Genomic DNA, 20,408 nt, shown 5'->3' with positions numbered 1-20,408 from the left:
CGATGTTCATGCCGTCAGGTTGGTGGCTACCCAGACGGAATATTAGGTGTTGTTCCTCCAACCTGAGTGTGGCTTCATCTTTACAGTAGAGGAGGCCGTGGATAGACATGTCAGAATGGGAATGGGATGTGGAATTAAAATGTGTGGCCACTGGGAGAAGTGGTTCATTTTGGTAGGTCAAATCTGAAGACAAAATATAATATTAATGGCAAAGCTCTTGGCAGTGTGGAGGACCAGAGAGATCTTAGGGTCCATGTCTACAGGACACTCAAAGCTGCTGTGCAGGCTGACAGTGTTGTTAAGAAGGTGTACAGTGTGTTGGTCTTCATCAACTGTGGGATTCAGTTCAAGAGCCGTGAGGTAATGTTATAGCTATTTTAGACCGCAGTCAGACCCCTCATGGAGTACTGTGTTCAGTTCTGCTCACCTTACTACAGGAAGGATGTGGATACATAAAGGTTATGTGGATAAGGCAGGAACTGGACACTGATTGTGGATGATCAGCCATGATCACAGTAAATGGCGGTGCTGACTCAAAGGGCTGAATGGCCTACTCCTGCACCTATTGTCTATTGTCTATTGATACTATAGAGAGAGTGCAGAGGAGATTTACAAGGATGTTGCCTGGATTAAAGAGCATGCCTATGAGAACAGTTTGAGTGAACGTGACCTTTTCTCCTTGGGGCAACGGAGGACCTGATAGAGGTGTATAAGATGACGAGAGGCATTGATCGTGTGGATAGCCAGAAGCTTTTTCCCAGGGCCAAAATGGCTAACATGGGGTATGTTTCGGGGTAAGGATGAAGTGTACAAAAGGGACGGGTTGCACCTTAATAAGTGGTGCACCAGCATTCTGGCAGGCAGGTTTGCCACTGCTACACGGGTATGTTTAAACTAAGTAGTGGGGGGGGGGGAGAGGAAATTAATGGGGCAGAAAGCTCAGGAAGGGATCGGAGAGTACGGCCAAGTGCAATAGGAATCGATGTGAAAGATGAGGGGAGTAATGAATTAAAAGTATTATATATGAATGCACGGAGTATAAGAAATAAAGTGGACGAGCTTGAGGCACAGTTGGAAATTGGTAAGTATGGTGTTGTGGGAATAACAGAGACATGGCTTCAAGTGGACAGGCCTGGGAAATGAATATTCAAGTGTATATGTCCTATCGAAAGGACAGACTGATGGGCAGAGGGGGTGGGGTGGCTCTGTTGGTGAGGAATGATATTCAGTCCCTTGTGAGGGGGGACATAGAATCAGGAGACGTAGAGTCAGTATGGATAGAACTGAGAAATTCTAAGGATAGAAAGACCCTAATGGGAGTTATCTACAGACCCCCAAACAGTAGTCTGGATGTAGGGTGTAAGTTGAATCAAGAGTTAAAATTGGCATGTCGCAAAGGTAATGCGACAGTTGTTATGGGGGATTTCAACATGCAGGTAGACTGGAGGAATCAGCTTGGTACTGGACCCCAAGAAAGGGAGTTTGTGGAGTGCCTCCGAGATGGATTCTTAGAACAGCTTGTACTGGAGCCTATCAGAGAGAACGCAATTCTAGATTTAGTGTTGTGCAATGAACCGGATTCGATCAGGGACCTGGGGGTAAAGGAGCCATTAGGAGGTAGTGACCATAATATGATAAGTTTTAATCTACAATTTGAGAGGGAGAAGGGAAAATCGGAAGTGTCAGTATTACAGTTGAACAAAGGGAACTATGGTGCTATGAGGTGGGAGCTGGCCAAAGTTCAATGGAACAATACTAGCAGGGATGACAGTGGAACAACAATGGCAAGTGTTTCTGGGAATAATGCAGAAGGTGCAGGATCAGTTCAATCCAAAGAGGAAGAAAGATCCCAAGGGGAGTAAGGGGAGGCCGTGGCTGACAAGGGAAGTAATGGACAGTATAAAAATAAAAGAGAAGTACAACATAGCAAAGATGAGTGGGAAGCCCGACGATTGGGAAACTTTTAAAGAGCAACAGAAGGTAACCAAAAAGGCAATACGTGGAGAAAAAATGAGGTATGAAGGTAAACTAGCCAAGAATATAAAGGAGGATAGTAAAAGCTTCTTTAGGTATGTGAAAAGGAAAAAAATAGTTAAGACCAAAATTGGGCCCTTGAAGACAGAAAGAGGTGAATTTATTATGGGGAACAAGGAAATGGCAGAGGAGTTGAACAGGTACTTTGGATCTGTCTTCACTAGGAAAGACACAAACAATCTCCCAGATATAATAGTGGCCAAAGGACCTAGGGTAATGGATGAACTGAAGGAAATTTATATTAGGCAGGAAATGGTGTTGGATAGACTGTTGGGTCTGAAGGCTGATAAGTCCTCGGGACCAGATGGTCTGCATCCCAGGGTACTTAAGGAGGTGGCTTTAGAAATCGTGGACGCATTCGTAACCATTTTCCAATGTTCTATAGATTCAAAATCAGTTCCTGTAGATTGGAGGGTGGCTAATGTTGTCCCTCTCTTCAAGAAAGGAGGAAGCGAGAAAACAGGGAATTATAGACTGGTTAGCCTGATGTCAGTGGTGGGAAAGATGCTGGAGTCAATTATAAAAGATGAAATTATGACACATCTGGATAGCAGTAACAGGATCGGTCCGAGTCAGCATGGATTTACAAAGGAAAAATCTTGCTTGACTAATCTTCTGGAATTTTTTGAGGATGTAACTATGAAAATGGACAAGGGAGAGCCAGTGGATGTAGTGTGCCTGGACTTCCAGAAATCCTTTGATAAAGTCCCACATAGGAGATTAGTGGGCAAAATTAGGGCACATGGTATTGGGGGCAGAGTACTGACATGGATTGAAAATTGGCTGGCTGACAGAAAACAAAGAGTAGCGATTCATGGGTCCCTTTTGGAATGGCAGGCGGTGACCAGTGGGGTACCGCAGGGTTCAGTGCTGGGACCGCAGCTGTTTACAATATACGTTAATGATTTAGATGAGGGAATTAAAGTAACATTAGCAAATTTGCCAATGACACAAAGCTGGGTGGCAGTGTGAAATGTGAGAAGGATGTTATGAGAATGCAGGGTGACTTGGACAGGCTGGGTGAGTGGGCAGATGCATGGCAGATGCAGTTTAATGTGGATAAATGTGAGGTTATCCACTTTGGTGGTAAGAACAGGAAGGCAGATTACTATCTAAATGGAGTCAAGTTAGGAAAAGGGGAAGTACAATGAGATATAGGTGTTCTTGTACATCAGTCACTGAAAGCAAGCATGCAAGTACAGCTGGCAGTGAAGAAAGCTAATGGCATGCTGGCCTTCATAACAAGGGGAATTGAGTATAAGAGCAAAGAGGTCCTTCTGCAGCTGTACAGGGCCCTGGTGAGACCACACCTGGAGCACTGTGTGCAGTTTTGGTCTCCAAATTCAAGGAAGGACATTCTTGCTATTGAGGGAGTGCAGCGTAGGTTCACAAGGTTAATTCCCGGGATGGCGGGACTGTCATATGTCAAAAGATTGGAGCGACTGGGCTTGTATACTCTGGAATTTAGAAGGCTGAGAGGGGATCTTATTGAAACATATAAGATTATTAAGGGATTGGACACTCTGGAGGCAGGAAGCATGTTCCCGCTGATGGGTGAGTCCAGAGCCAGAGGCCACAGTTTAAGAATAAGGGGTAGGCCATTTAGAACGGAGTTGAGGAAAAACTTTTTCACCCAGAGAGTGGTGGATATATGGAATGATCTGCCCCAGAAGGCTGTGGAGGCCAAGTCTTTGGAGGCTTTCAAGAAAGAGATGCACAGAGCTCTTAAAGATAGCGGAATCAAAGGTTATGGGGACAAGGCAGGAACTGGATACTGATTGTGGATGATCAGCCATGATCACAGTGAATGGCAGTGCTGGCTCGAAGGGCCGAATGGCCTACTCCTGCACCTATTATCTACTGTCTGTAACGTAAGGGGGCATTATTTTAAGGTGCTTGGAAGTAGGTACAAAGGGGATGTCAGAGTTAAGTTTTTCACACCGAGAGTGATGGGTGTGTGGACTGCACTGCCAGCAAAGGTGGTAGAGATGGATACAATAGAGTCTTTTAAGAGCCTCTTACATAGGTATATGGAGCTTAGGAAAATAGAGGGCTATTACGATAAGGAAATTCTAAGCAATTCCTAGAATAGGTTACGTGGTTGGCACAACATTGTGAGCTGAGGGGCCTGTAACGTGCTGTACATTTCTATGTTTCGATGCTTCTGTGGATGAGCTGTCAACCGGGTGATGAGCCCCCTCTGCCCGAAGTAGCCAGTAAGCCACCTTTGTCCCCTTCTCCTGTCAGTAGAAACAATTCTGCTGGGCTTAGTAGTGAACCACATGTGAAGATCAGGAGATGGACTGGGTTGTCAGAGGCTATTTGAGGCGCACAACATTGGGAGAATTTAATAGGTAGTGGAAGCTTATCCCCATTACATTCCTCCCCCAATTTCAGCTACGACAACCTTAAGGAACTAAGTATTATGACTGGTATTTAACTATGCAATGGTGAGATTGAGAAGTGTACCAAGTTTGCACTGGATCAGTATCTGTATCCAACCAGTTAATTTCTGTATCAACATGGCATTTCTATGTTCAAACTTCACAACAGTCTGTGGCAGGGGTTGGGCAGTTCTCCTTGTGCCCAAGTGATTGAGAAACAAGTTTGAGTTATAAGAGTCCAGTTAGTTGGTGAGGACAGCTGGTGTTCAGCACAGCAGTACTTAAACCAGTGTAATTGCTTGTTTCACAGGACACGCAGACGCACTAAGGTGTGGTGAAGTTACCACTATCCTGTTCAGGTGCCCACGAGTGTGGGATGGAGGATCGATTGTGAGGGATCGATCTGTGATTATTGATGTGTGAAAGAGCAACCCTGTGGAGTCCACCAGTGAGTCTAACCTTTGCCTGGGTTGGCAGACCATCACTTGAAGACTGTGCTCTTAAGTTGGTCAAGTTTGGCTAACTTGGAAATTTCGGAGGACAACTGGAAGATCGATGGCATCAGCTCACCTGAAGAACTAGACACCTCTCTCTCTCCATCACTTCTCAACTAAATACCACAAACTGAACTGATTCCCTTTACCCATCACCGTAAGACTGTATCCATTTACCCCTAGGCTTGCAGAAGCTTGGTTTTTATATTTCCACACTTAAATATGCATGAACTTTGCTAACCTGTTTGATTTATCTGATTTTATATTACTGTATTGTGTACTTACAAATACACGAGTGTTAGTTAACAGCAATACCAGACTCCAAGGTGTTTTCCATTTCTGCTGGTTCTTTAACCCGTTATGTCACTCTTTCACACACCAATAATCACAGATCGATCCCGCACGATCGATCCTCAGTCCCACACACGTGGGCAGGGTAGTGGTAACTTCACCACACCTTAGTGCGTCTGCGTGTCCTGTGAAACAAGCAATTACGCTGGTTTAAATACTGTTGTGCTGAACACCAGCTGTCCATCAAGTAGCTCCTCCCTTCTCTCTCTGTAGGAACTCAGAAGCTGGCAGTGTCCTTGCAGAAATCCTAAACAAACTGTGAGCAGTCTTTGCTCCTCTCTTTCTCTGTAACAAGTTGTTTGTGCTGTACAGATGCACACACGCTCTCTCTCTCTCTCTCTCTCTCTTTTTAAAAGCACAGTCCATAATGAATAACTCAGGATATCGTCACAAGGGGGAGGGATGAAGTAAAGAGCTGGGAAGCTGATTGGTGAAATCTCAGAAGACCATGGAAGAAAGAAAAAGAGGAAAGAAGCACCAGAGGGAGAGGATGGGCGGGCAAGGAATTGAGGTGAGAGAGGGAAAGAGGGGGATGGGAAATGAACAAGGAGGAGGGCATTACCGGAAGGTCGAGAAATTGATGTTCATGCCATCATGTTGGAGGCTACCCAACAGAATATAAGGTGTTATTCCTCCAACCTGAGTGTGGCCTCATCACGACAGTAGAGGAGGCCATGGATGGACATATCAGAAAGGGAATGGGAGGTGAAATTAAAATGGGTGGCCACTGGGAGATCTTTTTCTGGCAGACAAAGCATAGATGCTCTGCGAATTGGTCTCCCAATCTACATCTGGTCTCATCGATGTACAGGAGGCCACACCAGGAGCACCAAACACAGTAAATGACCCAACAGACTCACAGGTGAAGTGTCGCCCCATCTGGAAGGACTGCTTAGGGCTCTGGATGGTAGAGGGAGGAGGTGTAAGAGCAGTTGTGAAATGAAGACATCTCTTTCTCCATTATTAGGGAGAGAGAGAGAGCCTGTTGTATGTTAAATACCGGGTGAACGAGTAGCCTTTGGGGTACTGCAAGTCTGTGCCTTTGCTGTTGCTTCGGTGTGTACTGATGCTTTTTTCTGCTGGTGGAGGGAGGGGGGAATCGTTGTTTGCTGTCGTTTATGTGCGGGAGGGAGGGAAACTGGGGGGGACTTTGGGGTTCTAACATTTAACTGTCATTCATTCTTTATGGGAACTCCTCTGTTTTCATGGATGGTTGCGAAGAAAAAGCATTTCAGGATGTATATTATATACATTTCTCTGACATTAAATGTACCTTTGAAACCTTCGAAACCTTTGAAACCTGCTCCGCTTGCAAGGCTAAGTGCCAGAAGGGAGACCAGTGGGGAGGGACGAATGGACCGGGAGTCGCGTAAGGAGAGATCCCTGCAGAAGGCAAAAAGTGTGGGGGAGAGGGAAGGATGTGCTTGGTGGTGGCATCCTGTTGGAGGTGACGGAAGTTTCAGAGAATTATGTGCTGGGCGTGGAGGCTGATGGGGAGGCAGGTGAGGGCTAGAGAAACCCCTATCCCTGGTTGGGTGGTGGGAGGATGGGGTAAGAGCAGACATGCATGAAATGGAAGAGATGCCTTTGAGGGCAGTGTTGATGGTGGAGGAAAGGAAAGTCCTTTCTTCGGAAAAGGAGGACACCTCCTTCTTTCAAGAATCCTGAGCGGAGACGGAGGAATTGAGAAAAGAGGATGGCATTTTTACAAGTAGTAGGGTGGGACAAGGTGTAGTCTAGGTAGCTGTGAGAGTCCATGGGTTTGTAATAGTAATCGGTAGATAAGCTGTCTCCAGAGATAGAGACAGTGAGATCGAGAAAGGGAAGGGAGGTGTTGGAAATGTGTGGGATGAATTTAAGGGCAGCGTGGAAGCTAGAGGCAAAGTGGATGAAGCCGACGAGTTCAGCACAGGTGCAGGAAGCAGCACCAATGCAGTCGTCGATGTAGCGTAGGAAAAATGCAGACCCTCCCTCTCCTTCTCCATTTCCCATCCCCTTTTCCCTCTCTCACCTCATCTCCTTGCCTGCCCATCACCTCCCTCTGATGATTCTTCCCCCTTTTTCTTTCTTCCATGGCCCTGTCTCTTTCATCAATCAATTTCCCAGCTCTTTACTTCATCCCTCCCCTCCAGGTTTCACCGATCACCTCATGATTCTCTCTTCCCTCCCCCCACCTCTTAAATCTATGCCTCAGCATTTTTTTCTCCAGTATTGATGAAGGGTTTTGGCCCAAAACGTCAACTGTACTTTTTTCCATTGATGCTGCCTAGACTGCTGATTTCCTCCAGCATTATGGAAACATAGAAAACCTACAGCACAATACAGGCCCTTCGGCCTGCAGAGCTGTGCTGAACATATTCCTACCTTAGAACTACCTAGGCTTTACCAATAGCCCTCTATTTTCTAAGCTCCATGTAGCCATTGAGGAGTCTCTTAAAAGAACCTATCATTTCTGCCTCCACCACCGCTGCCAGCAGCCCATTCCACGCACTCACCACTCTGCGTAAAAAACTTACCCGACATCTCCTCTGTACTTATTACCAAGCACCTTAAAACTATGCCAGCTCATGCTAGCCATTTCAGCCCTAGGGAAAAAGTCTCTGACTATCCACACGATCAATGCCTCTCATGATCTTGTACACCTCTATCAGGTCACCCCTCATCCTCCGTCACTCCAAGGAGAAAAGGCCGAGTTCACTCAACCTATTCTCATAAGGCTTGCTCCCCAATCCAGGCAACATACTTGTAAATCTTCTTTGCACCCTTTCTATAGTTTCCACATCCTTCCTGTAGTGAGGTGACCAGAATTGAGCACAGTACTCCAAGTGGGGTCTGACCAGGGTCCTATATAGCTGCAACATTACCTCTCGGCTCTTAAACTCAATCCCATGATTGATGGAGGCCAATGCACCGTATGCCTTCTTAACCACAGAGTCAACCTGCGCAGCTGCTTTGAGTGTCCTACAGACTCGGATCCCTAGATCCCTCTGATCCTCCACACTGCCAAGAGTCTTAACATTAATGCTATATTCTGCCATCATTTTTGACCTACCAAAATGAACCACCTCACACTTATCTGGGTTGAACTCCATCTGCCACTTCTCAGCCCAGTTTTGCATCCTATCAATTTCCCATTGTAACCTCTGACAGCCTTCCACACTATAAACAACACCCCCAACCTTTGTGTCATCAGCAAATTCACTAACCCATCCCTCCACTACCTCATCCAGGTCATTTATAAAAATCACGAAGAGTAGGGGTCCCAGAACAGATCCCTGAGGCACATCACTGATCACCGGATCCCTGAGGCACACCGCTGGTCACCGGTGTGTGTTGCTTGGATTTCCAGCATCTGCAGATTTTCTCTTGTTTGAGAGTCACAGGTAGCCTGCAGAGGGCAGCGGATATCTGTCTGTCTGTATCTTGTTTTACGGTGGTTGGCATCCAGCTTAATGGTGCATTACCGCCACCCTCTGCTCCAGAATGTGCACTAGACATACATTCTAAATCCCTTCACCCAATCACACACACACACACAAACCTACACTTCACCCTCCCATTTTTGACCATCCTAGTATCCTATTCCTGTTTATTCGTCATATTCTATAAAAAACCCCTGTACCCCTTAAAAATGCTAAAAATACCCGGACTTGTGCTCTCTCACCCATGCCCAGCAACACAGCGGATATCTGTGTCTAGACCTGCTTTAAATACCCGGCCACCTGAGTAATACAACATTTGTTTTACTTACCAGCTGGATACTTTGAACATAGAACACAGAATACTACAACACAGGAACAGGCCCTTCGGCCCACAATGTTGTGCTGAACCAATTAAATTAGTAATCAACTGGCCAACTACACTAATCCCTTCTGCTGCAAAATGTCCATACCCTTCCATTTTCCTCAAGCTTGTGTGCTGATCTAAATGTCTCTTAAAAGTCTCTTTTAACATTTCTGCCTCTACCAGCACTCCAAGCAATGCATTCCAGGCACTCACCACTCTCTGTGGAAAAAAAATTTTGCCTTACATCTCCTTTTAAATAACCCTCTCGCCCCTTAAATGCATACCCTCCGGTATTAAATATTTCAACCCTGAGAAAAAGATACTGTCTGTCATAATCTTATAAACCTCTATCAGATGTCCCCTCAACCTCCACCGCTTCAAAGAAAACAACCTAAATTTGTCCAAACTTTCATTATACCACATGCCCTCTAACCCAGGCAGCCACCTGGTGAACACCTCCTACACCCTCTCCAAAGCCTTGACACCCAATTTTATCATACCTGTGCAGTGGTACACACTCTGCTGCTTCATAACTAAACTCTATTATTGGACTGCACTTTCTTCATGTAATATCACAATGTTAATACCTGGTCCATTTCCAACACCTCCCTCCCCTTTCTCAATCTCACTGTCTCCATCTCCGGAAACAGCTAACCACTGATGTCTATTATTAATCCACAGTCTGTCTCAGCCACCTGGACTATACCTAATCCCACCCTGGTACTTGTAAAAACGCCATCCCCTTCTCTCAATTTTTCCATCTCTGCCACATCTGCTCTCAGGTTGAGGTTTTTCATTCTGGAATGAAAGGTTTCGCCTTTTTCAAAGAAAGGACCTTCCTTTCCTCCACCATCAATACTACCCTCTCCCGCTCCTTCTTCATTTCCCATTCCCTTTTCCCTCTCTCACCTTATCTTCTTGCCTGCACTTCGCCTCCCTCTGGTGCTCCTCCCCCCCCCTTTTATTTTTACTATGGCCTTCTGTCTCTTTCACCAATCAACTTCCCAGCTCTTTACTTCATCCTTCTATCTCCTGGTTTCACCTATCACTTTGTGTTTCTCTCTCCCCTCCCTCCTAAAATCTACTCCTCAACTTTTTTCTCCAGTCCTGCCAAAGGGTTTCGGCCCAAAACATCAACTGTACTCTTTTCTATAGATGCTGCCTGACCTGCTGAGCTCCTCCAGCATTTTTGTATGGGTTGCACAAATTAATCAATATTACTTTCAACCTACATTGTAAAACATAAATTCTGAGCATTTCATTTTCCTTGACACTTAAAAAGACCCTTTAAAACTCAAGGAAGGAAGGAAGAAATTCTTGACCACACTACACATTTTAATCATTGTCCCACCTCCACTAATCTCAATAGGATATCCTGATTTCCTTCAAATCCATGGACATACTGGACGAAAGGGTTAGGTTGATCTTAGTGCAGGTAAAAGGTCAACAGAACATCATGGCCCAAAGGGTATGGACGGGGCTTCAGTGTTCCCTGTTCTATATAAGTGATCAGAACAACAACAAAAATGAGAATAAGGTTTATGGTCGCTGATATAAGTCATGAAATTCATTAGCAAAGGGTTGTCTAGGTGAATGTCAGCCATTCGGTGAGGATGTGTGACTTAATAGGGTCCACTATCCTGATATTAAAGTGAGGATCTGTGACTGAAGAGTGTCCACTATCATATAGAACATAGAATAGTACAGCACAGCACAGTACAGGCCCTTCGGCCCACAATGTTGTACCGACCCTCAAACCCTGCCTCCCATATAAGCCCCCACCTTAAATTCCTCCATATACCTGTCTAGTAGTCTCTTAAACTTCACTAGTGTATCTGCCTCCACCACTGACTCGGGCAGTGCATTCCACACACCAACCACTCTCTGAGTAAAAAACCTTCCTCTAATATCCCCCTTGAACTTCCCACCCCTTACCTTAAAGCCATGTCCCCTTGTATTGAGCAGTGGTGCCCTGGGGAAGAGGTGCTGGCTATCCACTCTATCTATTCCTCTTATTATCTTGTATTCTTCCATCATGTCTCCTCTCATTGTCCTTCTCTCCAAAGAGTAAAGCCCTAGCTCCCTTAATCTCTGATCATAATGCATACTCTCTAAACCAGGCAGCATTCTGGTAAATCTCCTCTGTACCCTTTCCAATGCTTCCACATCCTTCCTATAGTGAGGCAACCAGAACTGGACACAATACTCCAAGTGTGGCCTAACCAGAGTTTTATAGAGCTGCATCATTACATTGCGACTCTTAAACTCTATCCCTCGACTTATGAAAGCTAACACTCCATAAGCTTTCTCAACTACCCTATCCACCTGTGAGGCAACTTTCAGGGATCTGTGGACATGTACCCCGAGATCCCTCTGCTCCTCCACACTACCAAGTATCCTGCCATTTACTTTGTACTCTGCCTTGGAGTTTGTCCTTCCAAAGTGTACCACCTCACACTTCTCCGGGTTGAACTCAATCTGCCACCTCTCAGCCCACTTCTGCATCCTATCGATGTCTCTCTGCAATCTTTGACAATCCTCTACACTATCTACAACACCACCAACCTTTGTGTCGTCTGCAAACTTGCCAACCCACCCTTCTACCCCCACATCCAGGTCGTTAATAAAAATCACGAAAAGCAGAGGTCCCAGAACTGATCCCGGATCGGATATAGGATAGACAGCAGTAAATATTTCCCCACTGCAAGGACTGCAGATATTGTAGGTTTAGCGAGGATCTGAAGAAGCCTTTTTTTCATCCAGGGGTGTGGGACGAAATCTGAAATGCACTGCTTATATGTGTCTGTCTATATATGTCTGGTAGAATAAGAATAAACTTGGACTTGAATAACATTTAAGAAATATGCACAGCAACACACACGAAATACAGAAGGAACTTAGCAGATCAGGCAGCATCTGTGGAGAGGAATAAACAACTGAGATTTCGGGCCGAGGCCCTTCATCAGGACTATCCAGATAAAAAATATCAAGTTCAAATTTATTTTCATTCAACCATATACATGTATACAGCCAAACGAAACATCACACCTCGAGGGCTAGGGTGCAAAACGCAGTGCACAAAATCACAGTTACGATCCAACACATTCAGTCACAAAATCATATTAGCACAAGTCACTGAGTGATGTGGCCTGAGGACTGACAGGCTGACACAAAGTGCGAGAGGCATGCTGAGGTGAGATAGTGCGAGGTAACTGACACTATTATATTAAAATTAGCAGTTGTATAAATGTGAAACAGTAGGAATAAAAAGGTGAAAAGTGACCGGTGCAGAATGAGAGTGTGTCTGTGAGTCGGAGTGGGGGTGGGGGTAGCAGCACAGCGGTCAGAGAGGGTGTATGTATATGCTGGGTAGTAGCAAGCCATGAAGAAGTCTATCAGCTTGGGGGAAGAAACTATTACCCAGCTGGACAGTTCTGGTTCTTATGGTGCGGTACTATCTGCCTGAGAACAGGAGGTGAAAGAAATTGTGGGAAGGATGGGAGGGGTCCTTGACAATGCTGGAGGCAGCACTTCTGATATATGTCTGAATAGAGTCGCGCATCCCGACGCACATCACAATTACCAGGACAGAGGGAGATACGGGCCAGGTAAGTAGGATTACTGTGGGTGGTACTTGATAGTTGGAATGGAGAAGATGGGCTGAAGGGCCTGTCTGTGTTAATTTCTTTAGTTAGCAATGGCTAAGACATCATATGGCACTCACCTCCTTCAGTATGCTTTGGATCTCCTCCACATCGCCCTCAAAAGCTGCCTCCAGCATGCGGGACCTGCATTTCTGTTCCTCCTGCCTGCGCCTTCGCTCCATCTCCTCCTTTTCTCGCTCCCTTGCTGCGGTCTCCTGCTCTCTCCGCACCAGGGCGACGAAAGCCTAACATAAAGGGAGGCTGGTTAAACGTGCCCATAGCTGCAGTGTTAATGAGGCAACTCAGTCAGAGAAGCACAACAGTGCAGGGTAGTCACAACAGGGCATACCATGAGACAGAGGGCATGAAATACCTCTCCTTGATCCAGCGGATGGATAGGTTCAAGTCTTGCTCCGGAAACAGACCAGAGGTGAGGCAGGGTCACACTGTGACACTGGCAGGGACAGGTCTGATGGAGGGTCACACTGTGGGAGGGGCAGTACTGAGGGAGGGTCACACTGAGGGAGGGGTGGTACTGAGGGAGGGTCACACCGTGGGAGGGGTGATACCGAAGGAGGTCACACTGTGGGAGGGGTGGTACCGAGGGAGGGTCACACTGTGGGAGGGGCGGTACCGAGGGTGGGTCTCACTGTGGGAGGGGCGGTACCGAGGGAGCATCACACTGTGGGAGGGGCGGTACTGTGGGAGGGGCGGTATTGAGGGAGGGTCACACTGTGGGAGGGGCGGTATTGAGGGAGGGTCACACTGTGGGAGGGGCGGTACTGAGGGAGGGTCACACTGTGGGAGGGGTGGTACTGAGAAAGTCACACTGTGGGAGGGGTGGTACTGGGGGGAGGCTGTAATTTTTGGAGAAGTTTCCTACACTTTTAGAGGCTGTACCATGAACCACTGATATGGGAGGGGTGACTAGAGGGAATAGTCAACAAGGCAGGACGCCAGAGGGAACTTCGGCTGGTGGAGTGGAGAGTGAGGGATGAGTCCGTTCGACGTCGGTGTGCATTGTGTTCGCACCTCTCTCTCGAGTTTCTCCATCTGTTCCTCGAACTCCTTCTTCTCCCTCAGCCGCATTGCCCTCTTCTTACGTGCCAAATACTGCCGGAAAGCGCACTGGATGGTGATGGCTGACCTCGCTGAGGAAAGGCATGAGGAGATAATTCTTTAGCTAGAGGGTGAGGAATCTGTGGAACATATTGTGACAGACAGCTGTAGAGGCCAAGTCATTGGGTGTATTTAAAGCAGAGGCTGATAGTTATTGACTAGTAAGGGTGTTAAAGGGAGAAGGCATAAGAATGGAGTTGAAAGACCATGATGGAAGGATGGAGTAGACTCAATGGGCCGAATAGCCTAATTCTGCTCCTATGTATTATTGTCACTGTCTGCAATTCCACTAATTTTTGTATCAACTGCAAACTTAAAATGCACCCATCTATATTTTTGTCCAGCAACACACATCAAAGTTGCTGGTGAACGCAGCAGGCCAGGCAGCATCTCTAGGAAGAGGTACAGTTGACGTTTTGGGCCGAGACCCTTCGTCAGGACTAACTGAAGGAAGAGTGAGTAAGAGATTTGAAAGTGGGAGGGGGAGGGGGAGATCCAAAATGATAGGAGAAGACAGGAGAGAGAGGGATGGAGCCAAGAGCTGGACAGGTGATAGGCAAAAGGGATATGAGAGGATCATGGGACAGGAGGTCCGGGAAGAGAGAAAAGGGGGTGGGGGAAAAACCCAGAGGATGGGCAAGGGGTATAGTCAGAGGGACAGAGGGAGAAAAAGGGGAGAGAGAGAGAAAGAATGTGTGTATATAAATAAATAATGGATGGGGTACAAGGGGGAGGTGCGGCATTAGCGGAAGTTAGAGAAGTCAATGTTCAATATTTTAGTCCAAGTTATTTATCCTTTATAAACAGTCATAGTCATACTTCATTGATCCCGAGGGAAATTGTTTTTCGTTACAGTTGCACCATAAATAATTAAATAGTAATATGTAAATTATGCCAGGAAATAAGTCCAGGACCAACCTATCGGCTCAGGGTGTCTGACCCTCCAAGGGAGGAGTTGTAAATTTGATGGCCACAGGCAGGAATGACTTCCTATAACGCTCAGTGTTGCATCTCAGTGGAATGAGTCTCTGGCTGAATGTACTCCTGTGCCCACCCAGTACATTATGTATTGGATGGGAGACATTGACCAAAATGGCATGCAACTTAGACAGCATCCTCTTTTCAGACACCACCGTGACAAAGTCCAGTTCCATCCCCTCAACATCACTGGCCTTACGAATGAGTTTGTTGATTCTGTTAGTTTCTGCTACCCTCAGCCTGCTGCTCCAGCACACAACAGCAAACATGATAGCACTGGCCACCACAGACTCGTAGAACATCCTCAGCATCGTCCGGCAGATGTTAAAGGACCTCAGTCTCCTCAGGAAATAGAGATGGCTCTGACCCTTCTTGTAGATAGCCTCAGTGTTCTTTGACCAGTCCAGTTTATTGTCAATTCGTATCCCCAGGTATTTGTAATCCTCCACCATGTCCACACTGACCATCACTGGTACCTTAGCTCTCCTCAGGTCTACCATCAGCTCCTTTGTCTTACAGAGAGCAGCGGGAACTGAACCCCAATCACTCATTGCTGTCGGTGTGAAGTGTTAGGCTAACCACTGCGCTAATGAGCTGAACGTTGGAGCGTAAAGGTTTGGGACTGAGGGCTGTATCAGAATAAGCTGTTCTTATTGTTTGGAGTTCATTGGGTCCCAGTGTTTGGTTGTCAAGATCATAAGAAATAAGTAAGTACATGTTCAGCACAACATTGTGGGCCGAAGGGCTTGTATTGGGCTGTAGGTTTTCTATGTTTCTATGTCTCTGCTTCTGTGAAACTTGAGTAGCAGGAGGCTGCTGTATGCCCAGCCACCTATCTATTGGCTTTGTCCTCTGCCAAAGACTAATGTTGTCCAACTCTGACCCAACTTGTGTTGCTGAAGACCACAAAACCTGGACTGTTCCAGCAGCCTCCTGACTATTCCTGACTAACCACGTCCACTAATTTTACTTTATCGATTTGGGTCTGTTACATTAGATTCAACTTGAAAGAGGAGTACAAGATGATAAGAGGCATAAATCAAGTGGCTAGTCAGATACGACTTCCCAGTTTCACTCTGCCCCCTCCTCCAGCTGCCTATCACCTCCTTCATGGTTCCGCCACCTTCTACTACCCATTGTGTTTTCCCCTATTCCTTCTTCACCTTTCCTGCCTACACCCTAACTGCTTCCCTTCCCACACCCCTTTATCTTTCCCCTTACTGGTTTTTCACCTGGCACCTACCAGCCTTCTTCTTCCCACCCTCCCTCCACCTTCTTTATAGGGCCCCTGACCCTCCCTCTTCAGTCCGGATGAAGGGTCTCAGCCCCAAACTTTGACTGTTCGTTTCCATGGATGCTGCTCGACCTGCTGAGTTCCTCCAGCGTTTTGTGCGTGTTACCAAGAATCATTCTACAGTCAAAGTCACTGAATTGGCTGATGGGGTATTTGCATTATTGAGCAGGTATACCAAATACAGTGGACACTGATTGTATAGGCATAAATCAGGTCTCCCCTTAGCCCCTGGTGCTCCAGGGAAAACTACCCAAGTTCATCTAACCTCAGTGGCAGATCTAATGCTGATTTTAAAGTTGAAAAATAAAAAAGTTGTAAGGATGGTACCTATCTTCCTGGGGTCACAGTAAAATGAACATTTAGCTGGTGAAAGTGAACTCGGAGAAGCATAGCAGCCCATCCCAAGTCTACACTAGCTCACATTACTTTGTGCTATCTCAATGCTCTTTCCGCTGGCAATGGATATTACTTCCCATGGCATGCCTGTGCAAATCACTCTGATTGATTCCATCTCATCACTGAATCCCACTGCTCTCCCACATTCCCACTTGTAACCTTTTGCCCCAGGTTTAAAATCTGAACCCTGGAGCACCCTATTTACTCAAGAACAAACCACACTGAGTCAACAGCAGGTCGCCCATATCCACAGAGTATTTGTTAAAGAGACACATTGCACAGAAACAGGCCCTCTGGCACATCACCTACCATCTGGACTGTCATTACTAGTACCTACTAATTCTTACTCTGTAATGTTTTATACTTTGCTAACTAAAGTCTGAATGTTGTGGAAGTCTCTTCCCCCAACACCCCCTCAGGCATGTGATCCAATATAGAGGTGAACTTCATGGAATCACAGATGTCGACAGCACAGAAACAGGTTCGTTGTCCCAACTTGCCAACCTGGCTGTTCCACATGCCTGCATTTGCACATATTTATGAATAATTTATATGAATTTAATGTTTGTCATATCATGTACCGTGCTGTTGCTACAAAGAGCTAATTTTCATGGCATTTATATCCCAGGCACAGATGTCCACAATTGCTCCAAATATTTTCTGTCCATGTGACTGTTTCCTAGATGTTCTAATTAGACCATAAGACCTATGAGCAGAATTAGGCCATTTGCCCCATCGAGTCTGCTCTGCCATTCAATCATGGCTGCTCCTTTTCTTCCCCACCTTTGCCTACTTCCTGGCCTTCTTTTGGTAACCTTTGATGCCGTGTCCAATCAAGAACATATCAAGCTCTGCCTTAAATACACTCAATGATCTGGCCTTCACAGCTGCCTGTAGTAATAAATTCCACAAATTCACCACCCTCTAACCGCCTAAAACTGTTCACAATACTCAAGGTGAGGCCTCACCACTGCCTTACAAAGCCACTGCATCACATCCCTACTCTTCTATTCAAACCTCTTGAGAGGAATGCTAACATTGCAATTGCCTTCCTCACTACTAACTCTACCTGCAAGTTAACCTTTAGGGTGTTCTGTACAAGGACTCCCAAATCCCTTTGCATCTCAGATTTTTGGACTTTCTCCCCATTTAGAAAATAGTCTGCACATTTATTTCTACTATCAAAGTGCATGACCATGCATTTTCCAACATTGTATTTCATTTGCCCTTTCCTCCAATCTGTCAAAGTCCTTCTGCAGCCTACCTGTTTCCTCAACACTACATGCCCTTCCACCAATCTTCATATCACCTGCAAATTTCATAACAAAGCTATCTATTCCACCTTCTAACTCATTGATCTACAGCATAAAAAGAAGCGGTCTCAACAACAACCCCTGCGGAACACCACTAGTCACTAGCACCAACCGGAAAAGGATCCTTTTATTCCCACTCTCTGCCTCCTACCAATCAACCAATGCTCTCACCATACCAGTAACCTTCCTGTAATACCATGGGCTCTTAACTTGGTAAGCAGCCTCATGTGTGGCACCTTGTCAAAAGCCTTCTGGAGTCCAAATATACAACATCCACCACATCCCCTTTATCCATCCTACTTGTAATCTCCTCAAAGGACCCACCAGGTTTGTCATGCAGCATTTTCCCTAATGGAAGCCATGCTGACTTTGTCCTATCTTGTCCTGTGTCACTAAGTACTCTATCACCTCATCCTTAACAATTGACTCTAACATCTTCCCAGCCACTGAGGTAAGACTAACTGGTTTATAATTTCCTTTCTGCTGCCATCCTCCTTTCTTAAAGAGTGGAGTGACATTTGCAATGTTCCAGTCCTCTGGCACCATGCCAGAGTCCAATGATTTTTGAAAGATCGTTACTACTGCCACCACAATCTCTACCACTACCTCTTTCAGAACCCTAGGGTGCAGTTCATCTGGTCCAAGTGAATTACGTACCCTGAGGTCTTTCAGCTTTTTGAGCACCTTCTCCCATGTCTTCCTTCACACCCGTCAACATTTGGCACACTGCTACTGTCTTCCACAGTGAAGACTGATGCAAAACATTCATTTAGTTCATCTGCCACCTCCTTGGTCCCCATTATTATTTCTCTGATCTCATTTTCTAGCAGCCCTATATCCACTCTCATCTCGCTTTTATTTTTTACATACTTGAAAAGGATTTTACTCTCTACCTTGATATTGTTTGCTAGTTTGCTTTCATATTTCATGTTTTCCCTCCTAACGATTCTCTCAGTTGCTCTCTGTAGGGTTTTAAAAGCTTTCCAATCCTCTGTCCTCCCACTAATTTTTGCTTTGTATGCCCTCTCTTTTGTTTTTGCATTAGCTTTGACTTCCCTTGTTGGCCACAGTTGTACTATTTTGTACAAAGTTGGAAGGCAATACTTCCAACCAAGTGAAACCCAGCAGCATGAATAGCAGCGATGCTTCACTACCAGATGAACTCAACACCTTCTATGCCCGCTTTGAAAGGCAAAATACAACTACGGCTGTGAAGATCCCTGCTGCACCTGATGACCCCGTGATCTCTGTCGCAGAGGCCAATGTTAGACTGTCTTTAAAGAGATGTGAACACTCATAAGGCAGAAGGTTCCTTGGAGTATCTGGTAAGGCTCTGAAAAACTGTGCCAACCAACTGCCAGGAGTATTCAAGGATATTTTCAACCTCTCACTGCTACGGGCAGAAGTTCCCACTTGCTTCAAAAAGGCAACAATTATATCAATGCCTAATAAAAATAATATGGGCTGCCTTAATGACTATTGCCCGGTAGTAATCACATCAACAGTGATGAAATGTTTTGACAGGTTGGTCATGGCTAGAATGAACTCCTGACTCAGCAAGGACCTGGACCCATTGCAATTTGCCTATCACCACAATAGGTTAATGGCAGATGCAATCTCAATGGCTCTCCACACGGCTTTAGACCACCTGGACAACACAAACACCTATGTCAAGATGCTGTTCATCAACTATAGCTCAATATTTAATACCATCATTCCCACAATCCTGATTGAGAAGTTGCAGAACCTGGGCCTCTGTACCTCCCTCTGCAATTGGACCCACGGCTTCCTAACCAGAAGACTACAATCTGTGCAGATCGATGATAACATCTCCTCCTCGCTGACGATCAACACTGGTACACCTCAGGGGTATATGCATTGCTCACTGCTCTACTCTCTATATACCCATGGCTGTGTGGCTAGGCATAGCTCAATGATACAATCATTGTTTGTAGAATCTCAGGTGGTGATGATAGGGTATACAGGAATGAGATATGCCAACTAGTGAAGTGGGGTCACAGCAACAACCTGCCACTCATCATCAGTAGGACAAAATAGCTGATTGTGGACTTCAGGAAGGGTAAGGCAAAGGAACACATACCAATCCTCATAAAGGGATTAGAAGTGGAGCAGGTGAGCAGTTTCAAGTTCCTGGGTGTCAAAATCTCAAAGGATCTAACTTGGTCCCAATATATCGATGCAGTTATAAAGAAGGCAAGACAGTGGCTATACTTCATTAGGAGTTTGAAGAGATTTAGCATGTCAACAAATACACTCAAAAACTTCTATAGATGTGCTGTGGAGAACATTCTGACAGGCTGAATCACTGTCTGGTATGGGGTGGCTACTACACAGGACCGAAAGAAGCTGCAGACAGTTGTAAATTTAGTCAGCTCTATCTTAGGTACTAACCTACAAAGTACCCAGGATATTTTCCAGGAGCAGTATCTCAGAAAGGCAGCATCCAATATTAAGGACCTCCAGCACCCAGGGCATGCCCTTTTCTCACTGTTACCATCAGGTAGGAGGTACAGAAGCCTGAAGGCACACACTCAGTGATTCAGGAACAGCTTCTTCCCCTCTGCCATCTAATTCCTAAATGGACATTGAACCCT

General features: G+C 45.8%; 1 protein-coding gene across 1 annotated transcript in view; it reads right to left on the bottom strand.

Annotated features, from left to right (window-relative positions):
• The window catches only part of LOC134343691 (IQ motif and ankyrin repeat domain-containing protein 1-like), a 150,843-nt gene that overhangs the window by 94,459 nt on the left and 35,976 nt on the right, over nt 1-20,408 (bottom strand). Inside the window, exons 4-5 of the mRNA XM_063042445.1 lie at nt 13,726-13,844; nt 12,774-12,938 (exon numbers count right to left, since the gene is read on the bottom strand). Coding sequence (XP_062898515.1) covers nt 12,774-12,938; nt 13,726-13,844 — 284 coding nt within the window. The remainder of the gene's footprint in view (nt 1-12,773; nt 12,939-13,725; nt 13,845-20,408) is intronic.

The sequence above is a fragment of the Mobula hypostoma genome, chromosome 3 (assembly GCF_963921235.1).
Source record: "Mobula hypostoma chromosome 3, sMobHyp1.1, whole genome shotgun sequence".
In the NCBI taxonomy this organism is placed as follows: Eukaryota; Metazoa; Chordata; class Chondrichthyes; order Myliobatiformes; family Myliobatidae; genus Mobula; species Mobula hypostoma.
The sequence above is the reverse complement of the archived record's forward strand: the minus strand, read 5'-3'. Positions and strand labels throughout refer to the sequence as shown.